The sequence below is a fragment of the Microplitis demolitor genome, chromosome 1 (assembly GCF_026212275.2).
Source record: "Microplitis demolitor isolate Queensland-Clemson2020A chromosome 1, iyMicDemo2.1a, whole genome shotgun sequence".
Classification (NCBI taxonomy): Eukaryota; Metazoa; Arthropoda; class Insecta; order Hymenoptera; family Braconidae; genus Microplitis; species Microplitis demolitor.
In genome coordinates, this window is record NC_068545.1 from 21,623,409 (window position 1) to 21,651,113 (window position 27,705).

Below are 27,705 nucleotides of genomic sequence, written 5' to 3' on the forward strand. Positions count from 1 at the left end.
TGGACGGCGATCCAGTTTATTAATAAGTTTACCGGAAACAGCAGCTAGAGTAATAAATGACTATAAACAATATTGTTATACTCCAGTGTTTTTTACTTTTATTTCATTTCTGTTATTTTTTACTGTTCATGGCTAACTTCCTTACTTAATATATTTTTTAAATTTTCATTTGTTTTTAAATTTACTCAAGTCAAAATGTTTTGTTACGCTGGATTATCGATTCGTAAGTACTTTTTTTATATTTATTTTATAAATTAATTATCAATTAATGTCAACATAAAATTTTGAAATATTTTGTCTTAATTTAATTTCCCTGATTAAGCAAAACAATTCACTCAATGATAAATGTATATCTATAGGAGTAAATCTATATAGTAGTAGAATTAAATTGTTTTCAATAACATTGAATCGTCTTTAATCATTTTGAATTGTTTCTTTTAACCAGGGCTGAAATTAACGGTGAGACAGCAGAGTACCAAAATTTGAATTATCTTGAACTCAAAATTGTAGTTTTTTGTTTTTTTTATTGAGGCAACCCTCAATAAAATTTTTAAATATGTGGAAAAAAAATATTTCATATATTTCGAAAAATTGAATATTAATAGATGTTAGATAAATTTTGTATATATGTTTGGTATTTTAAATTCTGTAATTGCAACGAGAAATATGTTGAGATCTATGTTGGAATTTATAATAAATCATGTAAAATGTATTTATAAAAAAAAAAAAAAAAAAAAAAATATTACATTTATGTTACGAGGAATTTATCTACATATATATCAAAATTATAACAAGTACATGAGTTTAATCCAATAGTAAATTTTATTTTGAACTAAGTCATAGCTGTCACAAAATTTATCTTATTCTCTTAAAAAAGTCGGGGTGGATTCGGAGCGATTTTGCATTTTATTGAAATCTGGATACACTCCACTTGGGATCCCGGAGTTTTGAAAAAATCACTCCACATACGTAATGAAAAGAAAACTTTTCCAGCGGAGTGACTTTTATGTGATGTAAATTTTATTTCAATCCACACTTTCCGATCCGGAGTTTTAATATTAAAATAAAATGATCCTGGTTAACAGAAAATAAAAATTTTTCAGATTTTTTTTTTTTTTTTTTTTTTCAAAAAATCAATAACAAAAAAATAAAAACTAAAAATATGCACATGTAGAAAATAAAAAAAACTCAAGGTACAATTTTTTAAATATTTTTGTTTGTTCTTTTTTTTTATAATTTAATATTTAAAAAAAATGATACGACATCGGTTAACTTTAATATCGTAAAGTAAATTATTTATCAGAGTGAATTATAATCCGAAAAAATTAAATTAATAAAGAGTAACCAGCTCCGTATTCACTCAGGATTTAAACTGAAAATTTTTTAGTGCAATCATATACAAATAATTGAAAAATAAATGAATTTTAAAATTTCTGACAATAAATTACATGAAAAATTTTTTCATAACATTTTAATGGAATTTTTCTTTATCTATGAGGTTTTTTTTTATAATTCTTTATAAATTTTTATCATATACACAGAAATATATACAATTTAATTACAAAGAAATAATGAAGCATCGACGCATAAAATGTTTTTTATATTGCATACCACAATTTGCAATAAATAATTGTTTTTGAGCACGATAGGTGTAAATAATACGTTGTAGTGAGTTTATGCGTCATGTAGGTATTAACTAGTAGCAGAAGTTAGCAGTAGCTAATACTACCTCGTCAATTACATTTACAGTATATATATCATTGAATAAGATAAATAATCATTCGACTTTTTGCTTGACAGATTTGACTCAGTACCTCATAATTACCTGTAACAACTTAGTATACTACTTTTTTTTGTTGTTTTTTTTTTTAATATTCAATTACCATTTAATTTGTTATTTCCATTCTTATAGTAATCAAGTCCCGACATATAATTATTATTATTATAAAATTCACTGTCAGAAGATTCTTCCTGTATTTTTAAAAAAATTTATTTATTTAAAATTTTTATTTTTTATCATATTGATCTGTTAAGTAATAAATAAATAAATTGCAGAAAGTTCGAGAATTTAATGATGATTTATAGAAAAAAAAATAAATCAATGTCTTACCTCGATCAAAGTGATTCATTTCTTTCGTGTCTTTGAATATTCAATTTTTTATTCTCGCTGTGAAAATTTATTATTTATTTTATTTATGCATTCTTTTAATACTTTTTCATTTATTTTATATTTTTTATTCGTTGATTTTTCGTATATTTAATTTTATTTATTATTGATAAATATTTATTATTCATTTTTTATTTAAATAATATTTTATAAAAAAAAAATTTGAATTAATATTATTCATCAATAGTATAGTTAAGTTTTTAAAACTTATTTTTTTTTTTATATTGAAAAAAAAAATGTTTTTCAATAAAATTTATTTGTCTGAACATTTAATGTATGAAAAAGATAAATTTTATAAAAAAATTATTTTTAAATTTAATATTTTTAGCGACAATATACAGGATACTGTCATTTCGAAGCAAAAAAAATTTTCTGTTTATAAATCAAAATCATTTAGTACATAGTAAAAAAAGAACAAATTTCTCATTTCATATCTTAATTAATCATTTCCAAAGATCATACAATTTCAAAAAATTTGACATGAAAATATAAAAAGCATTAATGTTATTTTTATTAAGAACATATTTTTTTCCTGTTTTACTTTTAAAAAATATGCAATCAAGTTTTGTCAAGTACACAATTAATTTTATTTGAAAAATAATTAAATTATTTATTTGAACTCTATTTCAAAATATTTGAAATTTTGAATTCGTTGATTTCCAATGAGATTTTATTTTGCGGTTATATAATTATCTACGAAATTTTAACGAAACTTTTTCATGTAATTTTATAATTTTAGCAAAACAAAATATTTATTTGTGTATATAAAATGTCAAATTTTATAAGATTTCGCCCGACCTTTTTAAATGAACTTTGATAATAATTTTTTTTCGTGTATACTTTTATTTTAAGCAGTGAGCAAAAAAACCACGCGGGAAATTTGTGTATATTCAAAATTCCTGATATCATTTTGACATTTTTTATTAATTATAATTTATATAAGCAATTTATGCCATAGTCAAATCAATCAAATTATTCTATTATATTATCTGAAAATTATAAATATGTATATAATTTTTTTTTGCATTTCAATTCTTATTGCATTTTATTTTATTATATGAACTTCGTATATTTTACTTTGTGATAATTTTTTTTATTATCAATTCTTATTGTTATTAATATCAAAGATCTGAAAATAAAGAATTATTTTTTAATAATGCATCTTAAAAAATTTATTTGACTTTTTTCTTTATTTTTATCAATCGCTTATATGACTGTGGCATATGAAAAAAAGCAAATCTTTAATGTCGGGTGTAAGTTATAAAGGTTTAAAAAATATGAAACATAATAAAAAAGAAAACTGCTTTGTCTGCAAACGTAATCTGTACTTCGCATGTGCATCTCAGCAAGACATTTTTCAATTTAAAAATAGCTATAGTTTATTTGACATGAGAAATATGGTAACAAGAAAAAAAAATTTTTGATTATACACAACTAAATTATTTGAAATTTTCAGACTTTTGAAGCCACAATAAAATTTTTGGCAAATACAAACATATAAAGTTCATTTATTATTTTAAATTCAAAAATTTTCTTTTCATTTATAAATTTTTTTTTTCTTTTTAAAGATTTTGTAATAAATATACTAGCCCAAAAATTAAGCTATATAAAAAAAATTCAAAATTTTCTTTATAGTTTTTTTTTATCAATGCACTTATTACGTTTGAAAAAATCGTGTAAGTATAAACAAAATAATGAAAATATGAACATTAAAAAAATTGATAATAATCGACGTTAATTTAAGAGTCAATGTCCACTGATAACGACCTAGTAACAGGTAGCGGGAACAGCTGGAAAAAAAAACATAAATCTTAATATAAATAAAAAAGTCATGACGTCAATGGACTTTTCGAATGGTTTAAATTAAATAGCTCAAAGCGATCAAGGACCTGTTTCATGTTCCCGGTACGGGTATTTCTTAATATCCTACAGTATTATATTTTTACGTACAGGGTAGTCTATCATCCCAAGTTCAAGGATTAACTTTTTTTAATTCCCAATACCCGTTTTATGAGCGGAAAGTTTCAAGGGTTGATGATTCTCCGTAGCTCCACTTTGTTACTGATTGTAAAACTCGATAATAAATTTTTTTTTCTCGAAAAAAATTTAAAAAAAATTTTATTGATGATGTTAGAGTTTTTTTTAAAATTCATGTTGTTTATGAAACAACCAAACTAATGGCATTCTATACCAGCAATCATTTTTTTTATTTATTTATTTTTTTTTATTAGAGCAATATAATAAATTGTAAATTAATGCATAATGTATATTATAAAAGCAAAGTACATTTCCTATAATTATTTCCGCATTATTTTCCATGAACCCTGACACGATTATTTAATTTATTATTTTTGTTTATTTAATTACTATTAACAATTCATTGACAAAAGAATAAAAAATAAAAAACATTTTCTACCTACTTAAATTATTATTACAGTGATACTAGCAAGATATTTTAAGACATACCAGCAAGTCATTCCAAAATAATAAGATGCATGAATTGCAAAAAAAGTTAACTAATTTTTAAGTCTATAAATAACTTTAAATTTTTATTTTTGTTATAATTTATAATTTACGTTTATTAAATACTGAACATTTAAAATTTTTTTTTTTAAATTTTCCATCTGGTAAATTTAAAAAAAATGAAACATCTCATATTTAATTATTTAAAAATAATTAAAGAAAAATTACATTTACACACAAGTTTTAATAATACGCAAGTAAAAATTAAAAATTAATTATACATGTAAGAACAAAAATTTTTTAAATGACACAATGATTGGTGTAATTTAAACAGGATTTAAAATTACCAATATAAATATATGTGTATATTAAATATTAATGAATATTGCCACAGAACGGAACATTGTGGAAAATGATATTTCTGTGATAAAAGTACAGAATAATACATTCTTGCAGCAATAGTTAAACTACCTGTTGCTCTTATGTACTCTATGTACTTATACTTATATATATGTATATATATAACATGTATGTATAGACTGATCACTTAAATTGAACGCAGTATCTATACCTACATGACCGCGAGTTAACTGACATAATTAACGTCTAGTTTATTATAAATTGACATCCAAACGTACCTTATATTTATATCAATTTTATCCTTATAAAATTTTCCATAAATCATACTAATAAAATTCAATCATTTATTTCCACACTTTTATTTAACCTATTTTACGGCAACTTTTTTATAAATTAACTTTTTTTTTTTTTTTGTTCATTGCACTGACGTTGATATGCAGTGGAAAAATTTAATGGCGAATCAATGATTGTAATTGATGTTATTTTGAATATGTTAAATGATTAAAATTTTTTTTCTGATTCCTAAACAAAAATTGAACAATTTCTGTAACGACGTCTGATTATTTTCCGTAAAAAAAAAAATAATTTATAATTTCTACCTTAGTATCATAAATATTACATCACTTTTAGCATCAATTAATCAGAAAAAAATTATGACATCTTGGATAATTTACAAAACTAGAAAAAAATATGGAGATGTCTAGTGAAAAAATTTTACGATACGGAACAAAACGGGCATATAAATTAAAAGACAAATTTTGGTTGCATATAATATAAATTACAAATAAACATTTTTATTTTTAAAAGATGATTATTTATTTACAATTAAAATGAATTTAAGAAAAAATCATTTGACCTTTGAATGTATTTAAATATCGCTAAATAAATTAATTATTGATTTCCTAAAAATTATAAATTATTTCATTTTAAAATTATCACAACGAATTATTATTTATAAATTTAATTCAAGTAAATATCGATTGCTCAATGACTATGTACGTGTTCTTCTAAAACGCGTCACTGTAAAAAAAAAAAAAATTGATTGTAAAATAATAAAAATAATTATTAAAATATAATTTAAAATTTAAATTGATAAATTATGAGTGAATGTAGATGACAATTAGGAATTTTTTATCTTTTTGAGTAGAAAAAAAATTTAAAAAGCGTATATTGATAACAAAAAAAAATCAGCGCGCGCAATTTTTAAAAATTTTATTATTCAAATTAATGAAATTATTTATTTAAAATTTATAAATTGTCTTATGTCTGCTACATTTACACTCATGATAAATTAATTTAATTTGTATTTCCAAACTCTCATCTGACATTCACGGACACGATAATATATAATTGTTTATTATTTATAACAAAAAAATAAATAAAAACATACATATTAAGATAATAAAACAAAAAATATGAACTTTCAATTTTGAGTTATTGATAAACATATATTTATATAATTATAAGGAAAATATTATAAGATAATAAGTTCAACTTGATATTATAATTAATAAAAAAAATTAATTAATAAATTATGCATATTTATTTATAAATTAATAACAATAATAATAAGAACGAATTCGTGTGTTGATATCTTATGATCATCTCATATGAATTCATGATATTGAAGACTTTGGAAATTGAACTCGACATGACGTCGAATGGATCTGGGTTCGATTCCCAGTTCAGACGAAAGATTGAAAAAAAATCTAAAAAATTTCGTCATGTCTGAAAACAGCACGAAAACTGCGATAGTAATAAAGATAATATAGCATGTGAATATTTGATATATCTGAGTGATCAATGATCATATTAAATGCTTCATATTTATAATAAAATTTTATTTATTAACCGTAAAAATACAGATTAAATTAACAGCATTAAATAAGAGAATGGTTTCAAAAAATTTATCTATTATTAATATTAAATGTCATATTGATATTATTATTACGTATAATCTCTTTTCACCTGTTTCGAAAAACAGGACTATTGACATCAAAATTTAGTATTCAAATAGTTGAAAAATAGTGTCAATAAATTGTTGCATTGTTCCCATACGAAAAAATATATATCCGGGAATATATTCCGGAAAAATAGCATACATATGACAATACTAAAAATATAAGCCGCACCTATACTATTCTGCTGGGATATATATATTTTCTCGCGAGTCAGTTTCTGATAATAAATAATTTTTCAATTTAACAATATGTTTATTTATTACCGTGAAATGGATAGTGAAGTATAGGTCTATCTAAAGCTTGCAAAATAAATTGAGAGCTTTGAATAAGTTTAAATTGTTATACTTCAATTATGTATGATCCCTATGAAATATGTACTCAACATCGAACCATGTAAATAGACACATGGGGATACTCTATGTACTATCTGCCTCCGTTTGTTACGTGTCTAATACATCGAAGCTCAACAATGTTTTGAATCCGCTCGTACTAGTAGGAATTTAGTCTACGGCAGCGTAGATCAACACCAATCTTATAGATTAGCTTATCGACATACTTGTGATACAACTACATGGAAAAAGAAAAACTGCTACTTTTTCAATGATAACATACATGGAAAAAATTAAAGTGATCAGTAAATACTATCATTCTAAATAGTCATTTTTTAATTTTAAATTAAAACGTAAATAATTATAGGATGAATATCAAAATTTATTGTCTATGCAAGAAAAATTACTATTTGAACTTTACAAATCTTAAGTGATTCTTAGAAAACTGACGGCATGGATTATAAAATTTATTATTTCACTGTAAAAAATCACCGGGGTGTCCAAGCGGTGTAGATGTTTAAATCGCCGGTGTTGAATTTCAACACCGAAAGCGGTGTAAAAATAACACCGCCACCGGTGTAAATATTCTAGACCGGTGTTAAAATAACGCCACTGACAGTGTAGATATTCTTTACCGGTGCATACCCGAGTCGAAGAATTGATTTTCTGTAAATTTTTTTTATTCTCCCCTGTGTTTCATAACTAAAGAGAACCAAAGGAGAATTATACGTGATATGACATCCTCATTCAACTCCATGTCATTTTTATTGTCTTTTGATACTCTGCTGATGATAATATTTCCCGTTTCACACGTCAAGAATATCAAAAGAGAATCAAAGTAAAAGATTTCCTAAATTCTGGTTTAACCATCCTTTATTCTCTTTTAATAAAAATTAATTTTTGTAAAAATGAAGTATTAAATTTTTAATAAATATTCAATATTCACGCGGGTAAATAAATTTCAAAGAAAAAAAAAAATGATAAATTTTTTTCTCGGTCGAACAATACAGAAATACCGAAGACAATACAGCAATTTTAAATATATATTTACTAATTCGCAGTGAATTTTACTAATTCATTTTTAAAGAGTAACCATTTTTTTTCGTATAATATCTACTGTTGTCGATCGTATTAGTTGCCATCCAGATAATAATATTTTTTATATCTGAAAAATTTTTTAATTTCACTTTCTTAGATAGTGACATTTATCATCTCTGATAAAAATAGTTATCTCCGATAGGAAAACTTAACATTAAAAAATTACAATCTTTTATTTTTACATTTACATCAAAAGAAGGAACGTACACAGAAAAAAAATCGGTAGCCGCTACCGATTACCAATCTGTAACGGCTACCGAAAAATAATCGGTGGCGGCTACCGATAGTGATAAATATTTTGACAGTTTACATTGAAAAGATACCTATACGAAAACATAAAAAAAGCTGTTTCTTTCCCGTTTATCAATATCACAATTACTTTTATATGGAAGGCGAAATAGTTATCAAACTAAAAAGTGAAGAGTGAACTAATTTCAGGAATGTTAGAGTATATATAGAGATTTTTGACTGTAATGTTATGACTGGGAATCCATTTTTGAAAATTTTTCAGGTCAGTCACCTCCAATTGATAATATATGAACTTTTTAATAATTTGATACTAAATACTTTATTTTAAATTTAATAATCTATGTTCCGATAATTCCGGAAATATAAAAATAAACACAAAATACTAAGAATTTAAATTGACTGCACATTGATAAGCGTGTAATTAAACAAAAATAATAAACTCAACGTGAATATATCGTTATCATAACGTGACTTAATCTTTTAAAATATAATATCTAACATATGCTGAGTATCACTATAGCGATACATATATGTAAAATATAATTATTGTTTACATTATTTTTACCATAACTTGTCTAGTGTTTACGATTTTAAAATAACAAAAATATCAAATGTAAATATTATTGAATATTTTTGTATAATTATTAATATCACAAAAAAATTGAATTTCTTAAGCAATCACTTTTTTCTAGTTATCTATTTCCGATAACAAAATAATTATATCATCAGAATTTATAAAAAAAAAAATCAATTTAATAATTATCTCAATCAATCATACATAGAAAATAATGATTGATTATGTGAAAACATGCAAAATTGATAAGCAACAAAAAACGATACGCGTCAATTTTTAATTTGCAAATTATGTTACTGATTACTTTTTAATTATTCTCGTATTTATACGGCGGGAAAAAATAAAATTTAAATACATGTCCCAATTAATGAAAATGATAGACTGAATTGAGACTAGCGATACATGTAATCAAAGTCTCAAAAATCCTTCAGTGTCATTTTTTATCATAATTTTATTTCATATTTTTTATCACTCACTATAAAAAAAAAAAAAGAAATACATATATATATATATATATATATATTGTATTGCTAAATAATAATTGTCTAATTGATTACACGAGTTTTATACTCAGTTGAATAATTTTTTTATCAATGAAAAATAATTAACATAAATATATATTCTTTATATCAAGTTCAGAGCATGAGTTTTCATTGTAAACACTAAATTAACTTCTATACGTAACTGAAAATTATTAACCGACTTTTCCTACAATTATGTGATCAATGACGTCAATAAAAAAATAATTATTTCATCTTCTTAAATTAATAACTATATTATTTTTATTTTCATTTTTATAAATACTATATACTTCCGTTTTTTAAAACCGGAAAGTTTGCAAAAAAAGTATCGTCGGATATTTAAGTGCTCAAAATAAAAAAAGTTCATAAAAAATAATTTTCAAGAAAAGATTTAATCGCAAATCAAGGTCACTAAAAATAGTTGTTATTATATTTTTATTTTTCTATTTTTATTATGCGTCAGAGTTAGAGTCTGAGCCCGAGCGCATTAAATGCGACTGGTATTCACGTTAAATTTTATAAAACTTACTCACGTGTTGTTACTACTTAAGTGCAAGTATGTAGTATAGCTTTCGTATCGCATATCGTATCAAAGGAAATTACAAGTACGATATATATTTATATATATATATATATATAAAAATATATAATGTAATAGAGTATTTGCGCAAATGTGTGGAGAATGGAATATAGTGAGTACGATGGAGGTAAACGTGTTTCAACTTTACCTAAGCGATTCGAACTTATCCAAGGTTATATAAATCAAGAGCAAACACTTTTTTTTAAAATATCTTCTTATCATTTACTTTTTTTTTTACATTAAATTACTGAGTGATGTTGATGTCTTCATTGTCTCTCAATTTGATTTAATGGCGCATAATTTGAGCTGTAATACTTTTTTGAAGTCTCAATAAATTATTTAAATTTTCTTTACGATCTGCAAACACACATAAAATATTTTAACCATAATTTGAATTTTAAAAATAAAAAATTTTTTTTTTAAATACTCAATATGACTATTCAATAATTGTGGTAATAAAGGGTTTAATAATCTTTTAAAATAATTAGAGGGTTAATTAATTATAATGTAGAATGTTTATATGATCGATAATTATAAAATCGACGTAATAAATGGAGGGAAAATTCCTGTTCGATTCTTTTTATAAGGGGCAACAACCTTCACGTTTAAATCTTTCGATTCCTTATGGCCTTGATTCTTAAACAGAGCTTTTCATTGTATATATGGATTTAGTATGAACACGTATACGAATAAAGAATAAAAATGTCCTCATACTTATTCAGATAAAAACCCAGTTTTTGAAATAAAAAATTATAATTATATATTAAGCATATTATTATATTAATTATATTACTGAATAAAAATCATAAATAATAAAAAAAGGTATGATATGATAGAAAAAAAAATGTAAAAAAACTCGATATCATCATTAATAAGAAAAAAGTGCAAGACAGTCAAGGTTAATTAAAAATTTATTTTAACAAAATCGGAGAATTTAATAATCAGCGTCACCAAATTCATGCGAATTATAAATTTAACAGATTGTTTTGTCATCGGGAATTCACATTCTAGTTTACGTGTCCTGTTTTATTATTTATTTATATTTTGTTTGGAATTAAAAGTTTTTTTTTTTTTTTTTTTTTTTTTTTTCATTATTGCTTATGCTTGGAATCAATGAACGGAATTGAAAACTCATGATATAAGGAGTATTAATTTTGTTAGAGTTAATTGTTTAAATGTTGAGGCATAGGTAAAACAAAGAATAAGATAAATATTGATAGAATAAAAGTGCGTTTAGCAATTCCGCATTTGAACGGACCGAGGTTACGACAATCATACTAGTTGGAATTCATTAAAAAAAAAAAAAAAAAAAAAAAAAAAAAAAAAAAAAAAAAAAGACAGATAACTTTATCAAATAAAAAATTATTAACTACTTGGTGTGTTAAAAATTTAAGTGTCTACATACGATTATAAAACATAAATTACGTCTAAGTAAAAGTTCTGTAAAACAAAAGTTACAAAAAATTAAATTTTTAAGGATTAGATATAAATTTTTTTGTGTTTACATAATTTTGTTTAAAGAAAATTTATATAATAATAATAAAAATTAATTATTGATTAATAATTTGCTCAAAAAAATATTTATTCAGAAATTTTGAATTAAATTTTTGTTAAAAATTGTGTAGAAAATTTTTAAAAAATTAATAAACAGAAATAGAAGGAACGAAATTTTAAAAAAATGTCAAGTATAAATTTTTTAATGAAAAAATTAGAAAATTAATTAGAAAAATTTTTTTTGAAATTTGAAAGAAAAACTCAAAAAAATGAGGAGCTTTACAAAAATTAAATTAATCATTTATATATTAATGATAAAAATAAATTATTTGTCAATAATTTGCTTAAAAAAATATTTATTCATAAATTTTGAATTAAATTTTAGTTAAAAAATTGTATAGAAAATTTAAAAAAAATTAATAAACAAAAATACAAGAAACGAAATCTTAAAAAAATGTCAAGTATAAATTTTTTAATGAAAAAATTATAAAAAAATTTTTTGAAATTTGAAAGAAAAAAATAAAAAAATGGACCCTTACAAAAATTAAAAACAAAATTTTAACATTAATAATAAAAAAAAAGTATAAATTTTTTAATTAAAAATCTAATATTGATGAATCATATATTTTGTTAATTAACTTTCAAGAATAATTGGTAATTATTTTTAATTGATAAAAATAATGAAATAAGAGTATAGTGACAAACTTAAAAAGTAATAGTTTTTATTGCAAGACGTACCAAAGTATATAAACGAATGAATGTTTACTATTGGCCAAAGATCCACGTGCGATCACCACTTCCACTCAAAATACCCAGGCTCAATCAAAGGGTAGTGGGGTACTTGTACCATGACTACCAGCAGACGTTATTTTTCAAAGTCGCTCAATCAGTGTCTGCACTTTTGCACGGTATCGCAAGCCGGGAGGTTCATTTTTCGTGGGAGTACTAGCAGTAAATCTTACCAAGTCAATTAAAACAAAAATATAACTGGCTATTCTAGATTTTTACATTTGAGTTTACTCCTCACATAATTTGAATAAATTTACAATACTTGCGTTTACCATTGAAATAAGTATTCAGAGATTTAAATGAGTGTATAGACGACACGCGTTCGGATACGTCGTCAAATATTTTCTTTATCAGTGATTTTATAATTTGATAAATATTATTATTTACAAAGTGATAGTGATTTATTACCACTTTATTGTCTAATTGATAATATTTAACAGTTTAAATATACATAATTAAAAATAGTAATATTAATAAAAAAATAGAACATATACCACAATGAAAGATTTAATGTCTATTTGGAGTCGTTTGGCTGGGCGACATTACACGTCTGTCAATGCAAATGTTAATCGTCAACCAAGCGCGAATGATCTTGATGATTCAGATAGTGATCCAAGTAATCTTCATTCAAAATCCGCAATTGTAGTTAACAAATTTTTCAATAGAACATTGTCAGTACATTCCAGCGGCAGACGAAAATGGCCTAAGAGTAAGTTTTCATAATAAATATTTTTACTGCCCATTATAATTGATAATTATTAAATTAAAATATATCACTTTACATATATATGGGTTAAATATTATTATTGTTAATTTATCTACCACATCATCAAAAGCGCATCGATTCTGTTTTAAAATTAGGACAATAAATTAAATATAGGCGGGAGATTCAAATGTGATTTATTTAAACCACGCGGTTAACCCCGTACTAATATTGTCAAATATTATATATATAAATATATATATATATATCTATATATATTAGGCGTCACTGCAACAGTATAGTGGTATTAGTTGACACATACACATGCGCACTATTAAATTGTGGTATTACAAGTATATTATTTACAATTAAATTTAAATAATAAGCGTCATTGCAGAAAACCCCATGCTGTTTTGAGAATTTATATTAAATGCAATAGATCAATTAACTGTCAATGTAAAATATATTTATTTGCATACTAATTTTTCAATGAAGTCAAGTGTAATTATAACCAGTTTATAAAATAATTTTATTATGTTTTTTTTTTTTTTATTTTTTTTTTTTTATTACACCTGGACTTGTTTTATTGACAAAATAATTACAGCATTTAAATTAATGTCGCTATATATTATTTTGAAACATAAAACATATGTGGATTAATTTAAAAAAATAACACGTGTCATTGCCCGTATAAAGATAACTATCACATCAGGTATCGCTTTTAGGCGTCATACCTTTCAATCGCAAATGACAACTCAAGTGCAACAACAACTAAATGATCAAATACTCTGTACATATATGATGCAATCGTTAACTATCGTACAAAGTCTAAAGAAAACTAACGTTTATTGTGTTAACTTTTTTTCTTGTAAATTAATTTCCAATATCGAAATGTAATTTAAAATGTCTCAATTATTATGAAATTTTCAATCACATTGGTATTAGTATTGCTCATATATTGTATTATGTATGACATTATAATGAAAGCCACTAAAATTGACACGCATATATTATAGTTAGTTTTAAGTAATCTATTAAATAAAAAATATTGAGTATGGGAAAATGATATAATAAAAAGTTGAATTTATTTCCCAACATGTAATTTTTTAACGTTAATTATATTTAATTAATAATATCGAAAGTACATTCAACAAAATAATTATCAATTGGGGATTCTATTTACTTATAAATCATAGAATATTATACTATAATATAAGTATATGTATATAAATATAAAAGTTAAATGCTTTCACCGATAAATATTCTTAGTCACCAACAAATACATATAATATAATATGATCTGAACGATAGTCACAGTTGCTAAATAGATATATGTATATATATATGTTTAGTGTATAGATATAACAATCTAGCTATTATAATACTTAGTGTATACTTTTAATACAGAAGTGAATACTCAGTAATCTGCTCTGTACTACCCAAGCTAATTCAAATTCACAAGCAGACGTATGCGTTGACTGGCGCAATTTACTATTGCAATAATAAACAAACAATTTATCTCTTTTATTTGATGATTTTAATTTATAATATATTACATACTTTTATGTATGAATAAATTCCGCGTACAATGAAAAATTAATTATTTATATTATTTAATGTTGATTTTAATAAGTGACATAGTTTTAGATTACTAATCAGTTACTTTTATAAATTAATATTTTTTAAGTCAATTTATTGTTTATTAAAAAAAAAAAAAAATTCAAATTGAACGTTGATTAGAATCTATGCATGGTATAATAAATCTGGTAAAACATAATAATAAATATGAAATTGTTGTTCATGATTTATGAAACTGATGCCTAATTCGAGGTAAAATAATGAAGTAATTACTGGACAATCCACGCATAACGTGAACGGAATTATTTTTTAAAATTTAACCAAATCGCCATTGCTTTATTAATATATTAATATTGCTTTATCTTGTTGTTGTTATAATATATAACTATTACTCATAATGTCAAAACGATTCCACGTACAAACTTCCTACTTCCATTTATGTGTATTTTTTTTTATTTTACAAAAAAAAAAATTTGCATTAGTATTTTTTATATTTTTAGAAGCAAACATTGCTCAGAACATATTTTATTGACTTTATTTTTTTTTAATTAGCATTACATTTTGTACAAAAAAAATTTATTTATTTTTGCGGCTCCAAATATATCAGAATGATTTGAATTCTGATTAAATAAACATTTTTTTTATCGTGTAAAATTTTAAAATAAAAAAATTTTATCCTTGATAATAATTATATCGAGAAATTTTTTTTTTAATCGCGAGATATTTATTTAGCAAATTATTTTCTGGTAGTATATAAATATTATAAAATATATTTAGAATTTATTACGGTTTAATTGATAAATAAATTTATATCAATATATATATATGTTTACATTTATTAAAAATGCACAGTTCGTTGCCATAAACTTTGTTACGAATAAGAGTTATTACAACTGATATATTATTACATTATAGTAGTTTGTTATCTGTCAATATTCTCTATTATATTTATTATAAATAAATATATATATATATATATATATTTTGATAAGTTTAAAAGAGCGATAGTAAAGTGCATTGCCCCAAAACAAATTTGCGAATTATTCATTTTCAACTGCTAGAATTTTATTCAAATGAATTATTAAATTAATTAATAATAAAAAAAAATATCACGTCAATTTATTATCAATATTTGTAATAAAAATACAATGTAAAAACATTATAAAATAATTAAATTTTTTAATGATATTAAATATCTACTATACAGGAAAAAAAAGTCTTGCCCCAAAATAATTTTTTTTTCGTCCCAAAAAAATTTTTCTTTTTAATTTTGAATGTCAAAATTTTTTGGGGCGGGTAAAAATTTTCTTAGGGTGAGTAAAAAAAAATTTCTTACGCTAAGAAATCCTTTTTCTTGTGTAAAAATGAATAATAATTATAAGTGTGAATGTAGCCATCAGACAAATTATAAATTATTAATGAATAGAGTAAATAATTGATAAAATAAAATTTAAAAAAAATGGGCATTTAAAAAATTTTGAAATTAATAAGTGCATTTTTTATAAATATTTTTTTTTCAATTATTTAGTCTGTTTATTTATAACTTTAAGTTTATCTTATGTCTGCCACATTCACACTCGCTAATAATTAAGGAAGAAATTTAAATAAATATATATATTACAATTATTATTTAATTACACTGCATAGATATCTGCTGTCAATGCATATAATAAATTTATTATATGATCGTTTCGATTACCAAGTAATGTAGTTGAATACATTAAGAGTTCACGGTGAAATAATAAAGTCTTTCACCTTGATCTTGAAATTATAAAAAATATTTAAACTGATGATGGAATCACTTTTAATTAATATTTTTAATTATTATAATTTTTTGTCTCCATTAAAAGTTGGATTGAAAAATTACATATATTAATATATGTGTATGACAGTTAAATAATAATTATTAGTGAGTTGGAAAATTTTGTATTTATTTATAGATAAATAAAAATATTTACGCGTAATAAAATTAGCTAAGGGAATTGAAGCTTCGGGTTTTTCTTTTGATGGTCATTCGCGATCAAAGCGTAGCTCGCGTTGGGCAGGGTTCAGGACCATGCATTAAGATCCTGAATCAGATTGCTTCAGACGTCACTAAACTCGATGCATCTAACAGAAAAAAAGGTTTCGACAAAAAAATACATAAATAAAATAAAAATAATAAAAAAAGTGAAAACCGGTTGATAGTCTTCTAGAAACTTCCACCAGATACCCGGATTCTTTTTAAAAAAAATTTACTGTTGAAAAATTTTAAACTAATTGGCTAGTTAAGTTTTATTTATATTCCCCTTCTTGGTTTAATCCTTAAAGTTAATATTTTTAGAAAATTTTTTTTAATTCATATTTTCCGTATTTTCTGTTTATATTTTTCTGTTTATATTTTTTTAGGCAACCCATTGAATAATTCCGTTATGGAATCTAAGTAAAACTGGTGTCATAATATGATGACAAAAATAATATTTGAAAGTTTCTTGCCCTTTTATTTAAATAATTTATTGTACGCAACAAATAAACGAATAGAAAATTTAATTATGATGAAAAAAAAAATAAATTACATTTTCGTCTGACGTGACATAACTTATTTAAATAATAAAAAAAATTTTGTTACTAATATAAAATACATAATTAATTCCTCAGTTAACTAATAATTTATCAATAATTTCTAAAATATTTAAATTATTTCCTTTACAATCTCCATAATGATGTAACTAATAGCAATTAGATTTGAATAAAAAATTAATTACGTCACCTTAAAAAATTTTTAATAAAAAATTATTCATTTTTATTATATCATATTTCAAATTTGAGGTTTTTTTATTCATTACATCAATAATTTATTTATCGAATTCAAAAATTGATGGGATATCAGTTACATTATTTTTAAAAAAATGAATTATTTGTCTATTAGTTTGTGAACTCATAAATAATTTTAATGCTACAATGTCGTAAAAATATTTATATATATATATATAATGTAATTTCATTTGTAATTGAAATTTTTACAGTCGGTTACTTAAGATCTATTTTATTTATATGCGATAAAAAATGATCTTTCACACTTTCTATAAATTTTCTTCTTACAAAATTGTATTGTTCCGTATTGTTTCAAACGTTCAATTTTTTAAGACAAAAAAACTTAATACTACTCTAGTTATATAGTTTACTCTAGTTTTATAGATTTTGAATTCGTTTGCAAGATAAATTGTTTAAATTTTTTTTTGTCATCAGGTATCTTCACATTTATGAGTTTAGGCCTTCTTGGTATAACTTTTGGTGTGTTAATACTCGTGATTCAGCCCTACGAGCTACTTTTTAAATTAAAAGTTATATTCAGCGACAATGGTGAAATTTTTGAATTGTGGAGGAAGCCGCCAGTTGAATTGTACCTAAAAGTTTACTTATTTAACGTAACTAATCGTGAAGAATATATATCAGGCATTGATTCTAAACTCAAGTTCAAAGAAATCGGCCCGTATGTTTACAGGTAATTAGTTTTATTTTTTAATTTTAATTTCATTAAAAATAAAAGTCCTTACAATCTGCACAAAAAATTTTTGATAAAATTATTTTTTTTTTATTTGTGAGCAACATACAATGTCCCAAAAAATGGAAAAAATTTTAACATACTTAAAATAATATTTTTTAAAAATAAATTGGAGATTAAAATTTAATTAAAATTGCCGTGAAATAATTTCAAATCTATTGAATAGATTTAAAATTATTTTGAAAAAAATAATAACAATAATTTGTATCCTATGACCCTGTTCTATATAAAAGTACAGAGAAGATATTAAATTTATTTCCAAATATAATTAATTGAATTGAAGCCTAGTTTTTTTCTGTATTTCAAACAATAAAATTATTTTTTTCCAATAATGTATTTATAAATGAAAAATTTTTTTATTTAATGTGTTTAGAGAACATTTAGAGCATTCAAACATAACCTTTAATGAAAATGGAACAGTTACCGCAATTCCGAAGCATCCACTCACATATATACCAGAATTAAGTGGTGGAGCTGAAGATGACATTCTCATCTTACCGAATATTGCATTACTGGTAGGTACAATAATATATATATTTATAAGAATTTATGATAAATTTCATAATAACAAACATTAAATTTTAATTAAAATAATAGACCATGTCCCAGAAAATAAGTTTGCATCATAACAGCCTAAATATTAGTGATAACACTTAAAGATTATCATAACTAGGTTTATAAACAAAATAAATCATGTGATTTAGAGTCTGATAAAATCGAGATCAATAAGAAAGTAGGTCTAAAAATAATATAATGAATTAGTATTGTTATCTATTTTTATTTAAATCCGCGATTAGATATTTCGCATTGACTTGGTTTTGATTTGCTTAAATAATTCTTGAGGTCAGTTTTTTAGTTTTCAATCTAAAAATAAATACCAGAATTTAAGGCAGATATAAACATTACAATTTCCTGGATGGTAATTCTAAATATATTATTCAATTTCTTTGAGTATATTCATTTATATGCAGTACATATTACTGTAACATATACTTCGAGGCTTTAAAAAATTATTCGGCTGATGTCGACGGCCGAATATTATAACGGTCGACCAAAAGTTATCGTTTTTTATAGAAAATTACCAAAAAACAAACGTTCCTTAACTGGCTCGCAAAATTACCAGTTGTATAAAAAAGTAATCTGTCTTAATTTTTGCCGAAAAATTTCCACTCAGCGGGTTTTCAGTCAACAAATATACAAACCTGATTGTCTGCGTTGTAGATGGGGTTTATTGATTTGTATTATATACATATTTTTTTTATAACATTTTTTACTTTTCGTTTTGTTTTATTTTTAACAATAAAATTTGATAGAAATAATGAATTTTTTTAAAAAATATATTCAATGGAATATTTTTATTAAATTTCCTTGATTCAGATAAATAGATAACAAGAGTGTCATTTTAGTTTCCGATGATAAAAACGTTTTTCTAATTAATTTATTCCATGTACAAATTTTTTACACCCAAAAACTGGTTTTCCTTTGGCTATTTAATTATTATTTTTTTTTTCACTTCGAATTATTAATTTGAGAATAATTTACACGAGTTTTTTTTATTCTTCATGTATCATTTTTTAAAAAATTTAAATAAATAAATAAATAATTTTGCTTTTTTTTTGAACCAATAAAACTCGAGGCTATTCTGTAAATGTTTTATTTTTTTTTTCATGTTACTCATATATTTTATTTCCGGTATTTGAGTTAGTGTAATAATTCACAACCTGATGATCTTCCGAATTTGTAAATCCGGTTTTTATTCAAGGTCAATCGCATTAACTTTTTAGGATTAAAAAAAAAAGTTTTATCAATATGTTGAAAATAAACAAAATTAGTCCTGTTACGGAAAATAACAGTGAGGGAGGAATGAGTAACACGGGATTTCGCTTTACATTTTAATTTATAATAACATAAAATTATAAGAAAATAATGAGTGAGTCATCAATTATTAGAATATATATCGCATGTTTGAAAAATAAGTAATTATATACAAGACATAATGCTAAATAGTAAACTACTCTCAGTGTAATTTTATTTCTTATTAATATTTATATGTTGTCGCGATTCAAAAATATAAAAAGTCACAAACTGTGAATTAATATTTCTAAGTCGAGTAATCTAAATTAATCATTGAATTTATTTTTTTTTCAAGAAAGTCAAATAATTCCATCCTCTTTTTACCCTAAAAAATTTGTACAGTAAACGTCGTCATGGCGGACGATTTTTGTTCCTTTAATTCCTTGAAGTTTACTTCAAGGAACGATTTTTTCTTTTACTATTTATAGTAAAACTTCATGAAGTGAAGCTCAAAAGTAAAAAATTTTTAATGCTCATATAAATAATTTGTTTACAGGCAATTAACAATTTTCAAATTTTTTTTTTTTCAACAAATCAATTGTAGAAAAAAAACTAAAAATATGCATGTGTAGAAAATTTACAAAACTATGAGCGCAATTTTTTGGAATATACTTTTTTTTAAAATTAATCATTTTTTAAAAAAATCCAAAAATTATTAGACGTCGGCTAACTTCAGTATTATATTTATTCCGACGTTAGAACTCCGTAATCAACGAAGATAATTAGGACGAATTAAATTAGGATTAAAAATTGACTTTCAACTTTATTACATTGTAACTAATTAAAATTTTTATATTATTTAATGATCAAATTTTTCTGAATGACTAATAAAATTACCCTTGAAATTATTTTTGGAAATTATAAAAATCTATTGACTAAAAGCTTTCATTAAATACCGAACATAATTTGAGTTAAGGAATTTTTTTTTTAATTCTCATATTAGAAAAAAAATATTTCCATCGAAATTAGGATCCCAGAAAATTTTGAGAATTTATTTAATTTCTTCAAAATTTAATTTGAAAAAAAATCGTTGACTTCTATTAAAAATTCGAGATACAATTAATATGGAGATGTTACCAGTGAACATTCATGAAGATAAACTTTAATCTGTAATTTATATTTCTATTACATAATGTAATAAGAAAAAGAATAATTAAAAACTTTTTTTTCTCCTTAAATTATTTATTTAATCTCACAATTTATTTCAACAAACACAAAATTTATTTCAATTACAATTTACTTCTTATATAAAAAAATTTTTATTAATCAATAAAATTATCTTAATTAAAATCTTAAATAATAAATAATTTTTTTTTTATTAAAAAAAAAAGTAAATTGCGAAAAAAAAGAAAATTTATCGTTATGATTTCAAACAACTGTATTAATGGAATTAAAAACCGGTAATTAAAAATAATAATCGTTATAATTATCATTTTATCTTTAATCATTTGACGTAATCTTGATTTATGAATAATTTCAAAGGATAAGATTAATAATGTTTAGTTAAACGTTAATCAATTATAGACTGCGCTGATTAAAAATAATATAAAAACGGCACACGCTACAATTAGTAATAATTTGTAAGCAAGTAGAATTTTCTAGTCTAAATACTTAATTAAAAATAAAAAAAATTAACACAAAAAATAATAAAAAACAATATATTTCGAATAAATTATTTAATCGTCATAGACAGATGATAAAATGTTTAAAATTAGGAATTAAAATCTGTGTATTGCATTACGTCATAATGTAAACCGGATGACAATTAGCAGGAGGATGGTTGTGACGAAGGGGTTTTGTCGACATGTAATCGGTTTATTGACAAAATAGATAAAACTGTAGGATATAATCTGTGAGTATGTATTTATCTACTACTCTTTAACTACTAACTTGATCTGAATGTTGACGTATCCAGTTTTTTTCCATTACTAATTTTTTATTTTTTATTTTTCGTCATAAATTTTTTATTCTTTTTATTAAATAAATTAATATGCACTTTAGGGTAAAAATTATTTCCCTCAGTTTTAAATCTATCGAACATTTTATTGGTGTCCCGAATTTCCGCATTTCAGATATAGCCTTTTTTAATTTTTTTAAATTATTATTTCAAAAATGAAATATTTTTCCACACTATTAATTTATTCAGCCGAAAAAAAATTACAAAAAATACTACAAAGTCGCATTTAAAAATTTTAAAACATCTAATTGAAATATATCTTCTCTGTACTTGAATAACTTTTAAATGCAAATATTGAATAACCTAAATTTCAGGGGTTCTCTATTTTTATTATTAAATTATAACAATAAAGTAAATAATTGTCACCCTAATGTACATAAGTTTGAATTTATTTTTGATTTATTTAATTACATTGTTTTTTTTTATTTAACAGAGCATCGCCAATGTTATGAAAGATGCTTCAATAATTACAACTTGGCCATTGAATGCTTTGATCAAACAGTCAGATTCACATCCACTTGTTAGAATGACAGCACGAGAATTTATGTTTGGTTACAAATCTAGTCTTGTTACACTCGGTAACAGTTTTATGCCATCATGGATTAAATTTGACAAACTTGGATTGATCGATCGGGTATGTATTTACTTACTTAATTAATTAGTTTCAAAATTTTTTTTTAAATGGTCTATCGGTTTCGATATTCATAAAAATGATTGTTTTCTACTTTCAATCGAACATAAGAATTTTTTCAAAATTGTAATTTTTGACGTAAATTCACCATAAAACGAACGAAAAAAATGATAAGAGTTCTTAATATTAAAATTTTTTATGGCCGAAAAATCAAGTGATCGTAAAATTAATACAGTAAACTATGTAAAATTAATTAGTTTATTTTGAAATAGATGTATGACTTTGATGGTGATTTTGAAACTGTTTACACCGGAGAAAAAGACATAAGAAAAACTGGACTAATTGAAAAATATAATGGTGATGTCAATCTACCTCAATGGACTGGAAAATGTGGAAATGTCAATGGTGCAAGTGATGGAGCCAAATTTCCAAGTTATATTGAACCAAATGACACACTAATATTTTACAGAAAAAGTCTTTGTCGTAGTGCTAAAATGGTATGTATTTTAATTCATCATTGAGTTAAATTTGAAATTTAAAATTCATTTCAATAAACTTAATATTAATAATTATTTAAAATTTATAAATAGGTACGGATAGGTGAGAAAGATGTTAAAGGTCTACATACATATAAATACAAATTTATGGACAATGAATTAGACAATGGAGCTAATAATTCTGAAAATAAATGTTTTTGTCGCGAAGGACGATGCTTACAGCCAGGTTTAATTGATGTCACTGATTGCTATTATGGTAAGCCTTTATATTTTAATTATCAATTGTTTAGCATGACTGATTACAAATTGATTGAAGCTATTTCTTTAAAAAAATAATAATTATTTATTTCCACAGGATTCCCTATTGCTTTATCGTATCCTCATTTTTACGAATCAGATCCTTCGCTTCTTGAAGGGGTAGAAGGTCTTAAACCCGAAAAAGAAAAACACGAATCGTATTTTTATATTCAACCTAAATCAGGACTTCCAGTAGATTTAGCTTTTCGTTTTCAAATAAACATGGCTTTGCAAGATATCAGCAGAATTTCAAATGTCGAGGGTTTTTCCAATCTCGTGTTACCTCTACTGTGGTTTGAAATCGTAAGTAATACTCATTGCCATAAATCAGTAAATAAAAAATTGAAAATTACAATATACTTTTTATCGTTGCATCAATACAAGGTAAACATCTGATAATAATTCAATGAAATAAATTAATTTATTGATGCATTAATTAAAACATAAATGTTTTGTAGTCAACAAAAAAATCTCATTACTGCTAGATTTCTTCTGCATAAGATAGCGAATATTCAAAACTCTAGTAAAATAAAATAAAATCTTGTAATCCACGAAAAAAAAGCTTAGAGTTGAATATCGTAATGGCAGCATTAATATCCAACATGAGTCTAAAAAAACGCGACTTTAGTCATACAGATACGGACTGCTACGGTCGTCTCAGTGAGCTCCAATTTTGTTCTGACCGCAATGATTCCCCCACTATCATAATATTTTGCTTTGCGCATGCGTACAAATTTTTTTTAGAAGAATAGTGGGGAAATGAATAGTCGTGGGGGTAAAATTCTAAGCTCTCACTGGAACAACTAGAGAAAGAGCATACAGACAGCTCTTTTATTGAGACCTGCTTAGTGATACTTTAAAAGCTTCTAATTAAAAAAAAAAAATTTTCTCGTATCGGAGCCGAAAGTTCGACTTGTCTCTCCATGAAATGGGATAAAAGTTTTACGAACTTTCGGCCTGGTATGAGAAAAAATAGTATGTGCAACACGAGAGGAAACTAGGAACTCTCATCCCGCATATTTGCCTACAGCTCGGGTGGCAATTTTACCATGTATTCAAAAAAATAAATAAATTGATTACGATGCCGATTTACTCTTCATCATGAATAGAATGATACATTTTAAATTATGATTAACAACAAACTAATTATTAATTAAATCTTTAACTTTGATTGTTTCAGGGAATGTATGAGCTTCCGGAAAGTATGAATAACCGGTTTATTTTGTACTTAAATGTATTACCAGTAGTGCAAGATGTCGCAACTTACGCGCTTTTCCTTGGCGGAATAATATTCCTCGTATGGAGTATCGTGAAGATATTATTATACCGACCAAAAGGACCATCTGGAAGAGCAGTCCAATGGTTTGAATCAGACCTTCAACGAAAAAGACTTAACTTCTTCAATGAAAAACGTAATTCGTTCCGTGCGAAACCGATGGACACTTACTACAACTCGTTATTAGAACCTAAAGAAGAAATGACGCCAATGACTGCGATGGTTAATTCTGAGTTCAAAGAAGATCTTGTATAATCTTTCTATAAAGGAAGAATTAATACGAAAACCGATAAATGAATCACGTATGAGTGTGATTCTGAAAATAAAATGTCGAGATTAATGTACAACATGTCTCACAACACGCCAACCTCATCAACTTCTACGTGAACAAATATTGAATACTTATTATTTTTTTATACTCTCATGATTTAATCAAAAAAATAATTGGTTTTATATTATTACACAAAAGTAAATAGCAACAGGGATAGGAATTGTAGAGTGAAATATGATAAAAAAGTATTATAAACAGTACGGAAATTAAAGTGTGTTCAAATCCGTAGAAATCCGTTAAAAATTACGGTTGACTTGTTCATTATTTCGGCGTTGATTATCATTAACCCTTCGTCGGTCGCGTGCATTTTCCAGCCAAGTTAAGTCGCGTAACCGTGTTAAATTGAACGCGCTGTTGCCAACCCTGATTAAGAAAAATGATTTAATCCATGCTAAGTGTACATCTATATATTAGTGGATTCAAGTTGTTTTAAATCATTTCCAATTGTTTTGAATCATTTCAAATAATATTTCATAATCAGGGAAATATCGAACCGCAACTTTTATGTGTTGTCCCAGTATTAAAAAATTTGTTTTTCTAATAAGAATATTATTAACAATTTTATATAAATAAAATCACACTCATTGAAGTTAGCGAACATCTGAAAATTTTTGAAATAATAAATGAAATGTTTATAAAATAAAAATAAAAAAATGCATATTTAGAAAATTCAAAATTCAGTACGTGCATTTTTTAAAAATTTTATTATTTTAATTGTTTAATTTTATTATATGTAATCATAAAATTGTCGTATACCTGCTACATTTACACTCATATAAAATCATTAATATTAAATAACAATTAAGTTGTAAATAAAATAATTAAAGCAAAAACTAACCTGAAAAATCACTTCACTTTAAATAGTTGTACCACATGTGGTAAAAAAGGATAAAATGGTCGCAGTAAAAATTTGGCAACATCGCAGTTTAAAAATGACTTGGACACTTTCTCGCACCAGGTGGCAGAGCGCCACTTTCTCATACTCGGTCTCGAATATTAAAATTTATTAATATTTTCCAAGTGTTTTTATGCTTGTAAATCGCGTTAAAATTTTCACAACAGTTCAAAGAAGGAATTAAATTTTTTTCAAAGCTACTAATTCAAGCAATTTTGAGAAAAAAAAATAAAGTGTAAAAAAGTCGGTGCCACGCTCATTACGCTACTGACGAGGGGTTAACTACCAGTGGAAAAATAACCGAAAAAGTAACCAACGGTAAAAATTAATTTAAAAATGTGCAGATGATAAAAGTTACTTTTAACTATACGTCGGTTAAGTTTTTTAACCAACAATTTCACCGGTTAATTAATATTCATAGTGATAATCATAAATCTTTGTACAAGTAGTGGAGATATTAATGGTACAAGTACTGAATTCGATGAAAAATAATAATATACGTAATCATGATATTCAAGACAGACATTTTTAAATGAAAAAATGTATTTTCTAAGAGTTTGATATCAATGTAAATACTGTAAATATATCATTTAGCTGATAATTAATTAATTAATTAATATAATACTGATATTGCTCATTAATAGTCTTAGTAAACATTTTGAATCTCATTTAAATAAATAATTACCTCAGGTAAATCTCATAAATAGTGCAATCGATGTTATATATAAATATATGTACTGCATAAAAAAGTATAAACAAAAATATTATTGACATGACTTTTATATTTTTAACACAGTCACTATTGAAAAAAAAAAGGATAAAAAAATTAAATGTCAGTTATAAATTTTTGAATCATATTAATAGCAGACTTTTGTATTAACTTTTAGTTCCGTTAAATAAGAAAAAGCTACATGTTAAGTGACAATAAATCTTGCCGTATTTATATATGTATTTTTTTTTAGTCAAGGATAATGAAGCAACTTAATATTATTCATTCATATAAATATTATTGTCAGATGTTATCCGTTATGTGAGATCTAAATAATTCATTTTTTTATCGGTGTATCATGTACTCATAAATACAACTTATAGGGAATATTTAATTTTATAAATATTTTTTTAAAATAATTCCGCGACATTGGCCAAATATTTATTATTGTAATGAATAATAAAATATGTTCGTTTTTTTCATTTTTAATGAAGATAAACTTGAGAATTAAAAATTACTAGTTTTGTCAATAAATAACTTTGTCGGCTATTTCTCGCACATACACTACATTATATGGATAAAATGATATTTCTTGAATTTCGAAATAATAATTATCAACAGTATACCAGAAATGTTGGATGTACCCACACACATATATATATATATATATAGGTATATATGGCCTAAGTGTGCGGAATTTCACACAAAAATTGTGATAATTAATATTTCTTTTTCTTGTTGTATCTTTTATACTATTGTTTATGTTTATTTGTATTTAATAATATGAATCTTGCCAGAGATGTTTTGTTAATCATTGATTATTAATTAATATTGTCAATGGTGTGAAT

The 27,705-nt window shown here is 23.9% G+C and overlaps 1 protein-coding gene across 2 annotated transcripts; it reads left to right on the plus strand.

The window, feature by feature from the left end:
* LOC103576444 (scavenger receptor class B member 1) lies at positions 1-27,705 on the plus strand. 2 transcript variants are annotated; one of them, XM_014440747.2, is made up of 8 exons: positions 1-223; positions 18,095-18,350; positions 18,784-18,925; positions 22,655-22,855; positions 23,125-23,349; positions 23,443-23,605; positions 23,705-23,949; positions 24,827-27,705. In XM_014440747.2, the coding sequence occupies exons 1-8, from the start codon at positions 196-198 to the stop codon at positions 25,175-25,177; spliced, it is 1,611 nt and encodes a 536-aa protein (XP_014296233.1). In that variant the 5' UTR covers positions 1-195; the 3' UTR covers positions 25,178-27,705. The 2 variants fall into 2 exon arrangements, with proteins under 2 accessions (XP_014296233.1, XP_014296232.1); XM_014440746.2 differs by lacking the exon at positions 1-223 and adding an exon at positions 12,664-13,294.

Coding starts and splice junctions, on each gene's coding strand:
- LOC103576444 (XM_014440746.2), top strand. CDS start 13,084: ATGAAAGATTTAATGTCTATTTGGAGTCGTTTGGCTGGGCGACATTAC. Junction 23,350..23,442: donor TTTGTCGTAGTGCTAAAATG/GTATGTATTTTA, acceptor ATTTATAAATAG/GTACGGATAGGTGAGAAAGA. Junction 23,950..24,826: donor CTCTACTGTGGTTTGAAATC/GTAAGTAATACT, acceptor TGATTGTTTCAG/GGAATGTATGAGCTTCCGGA.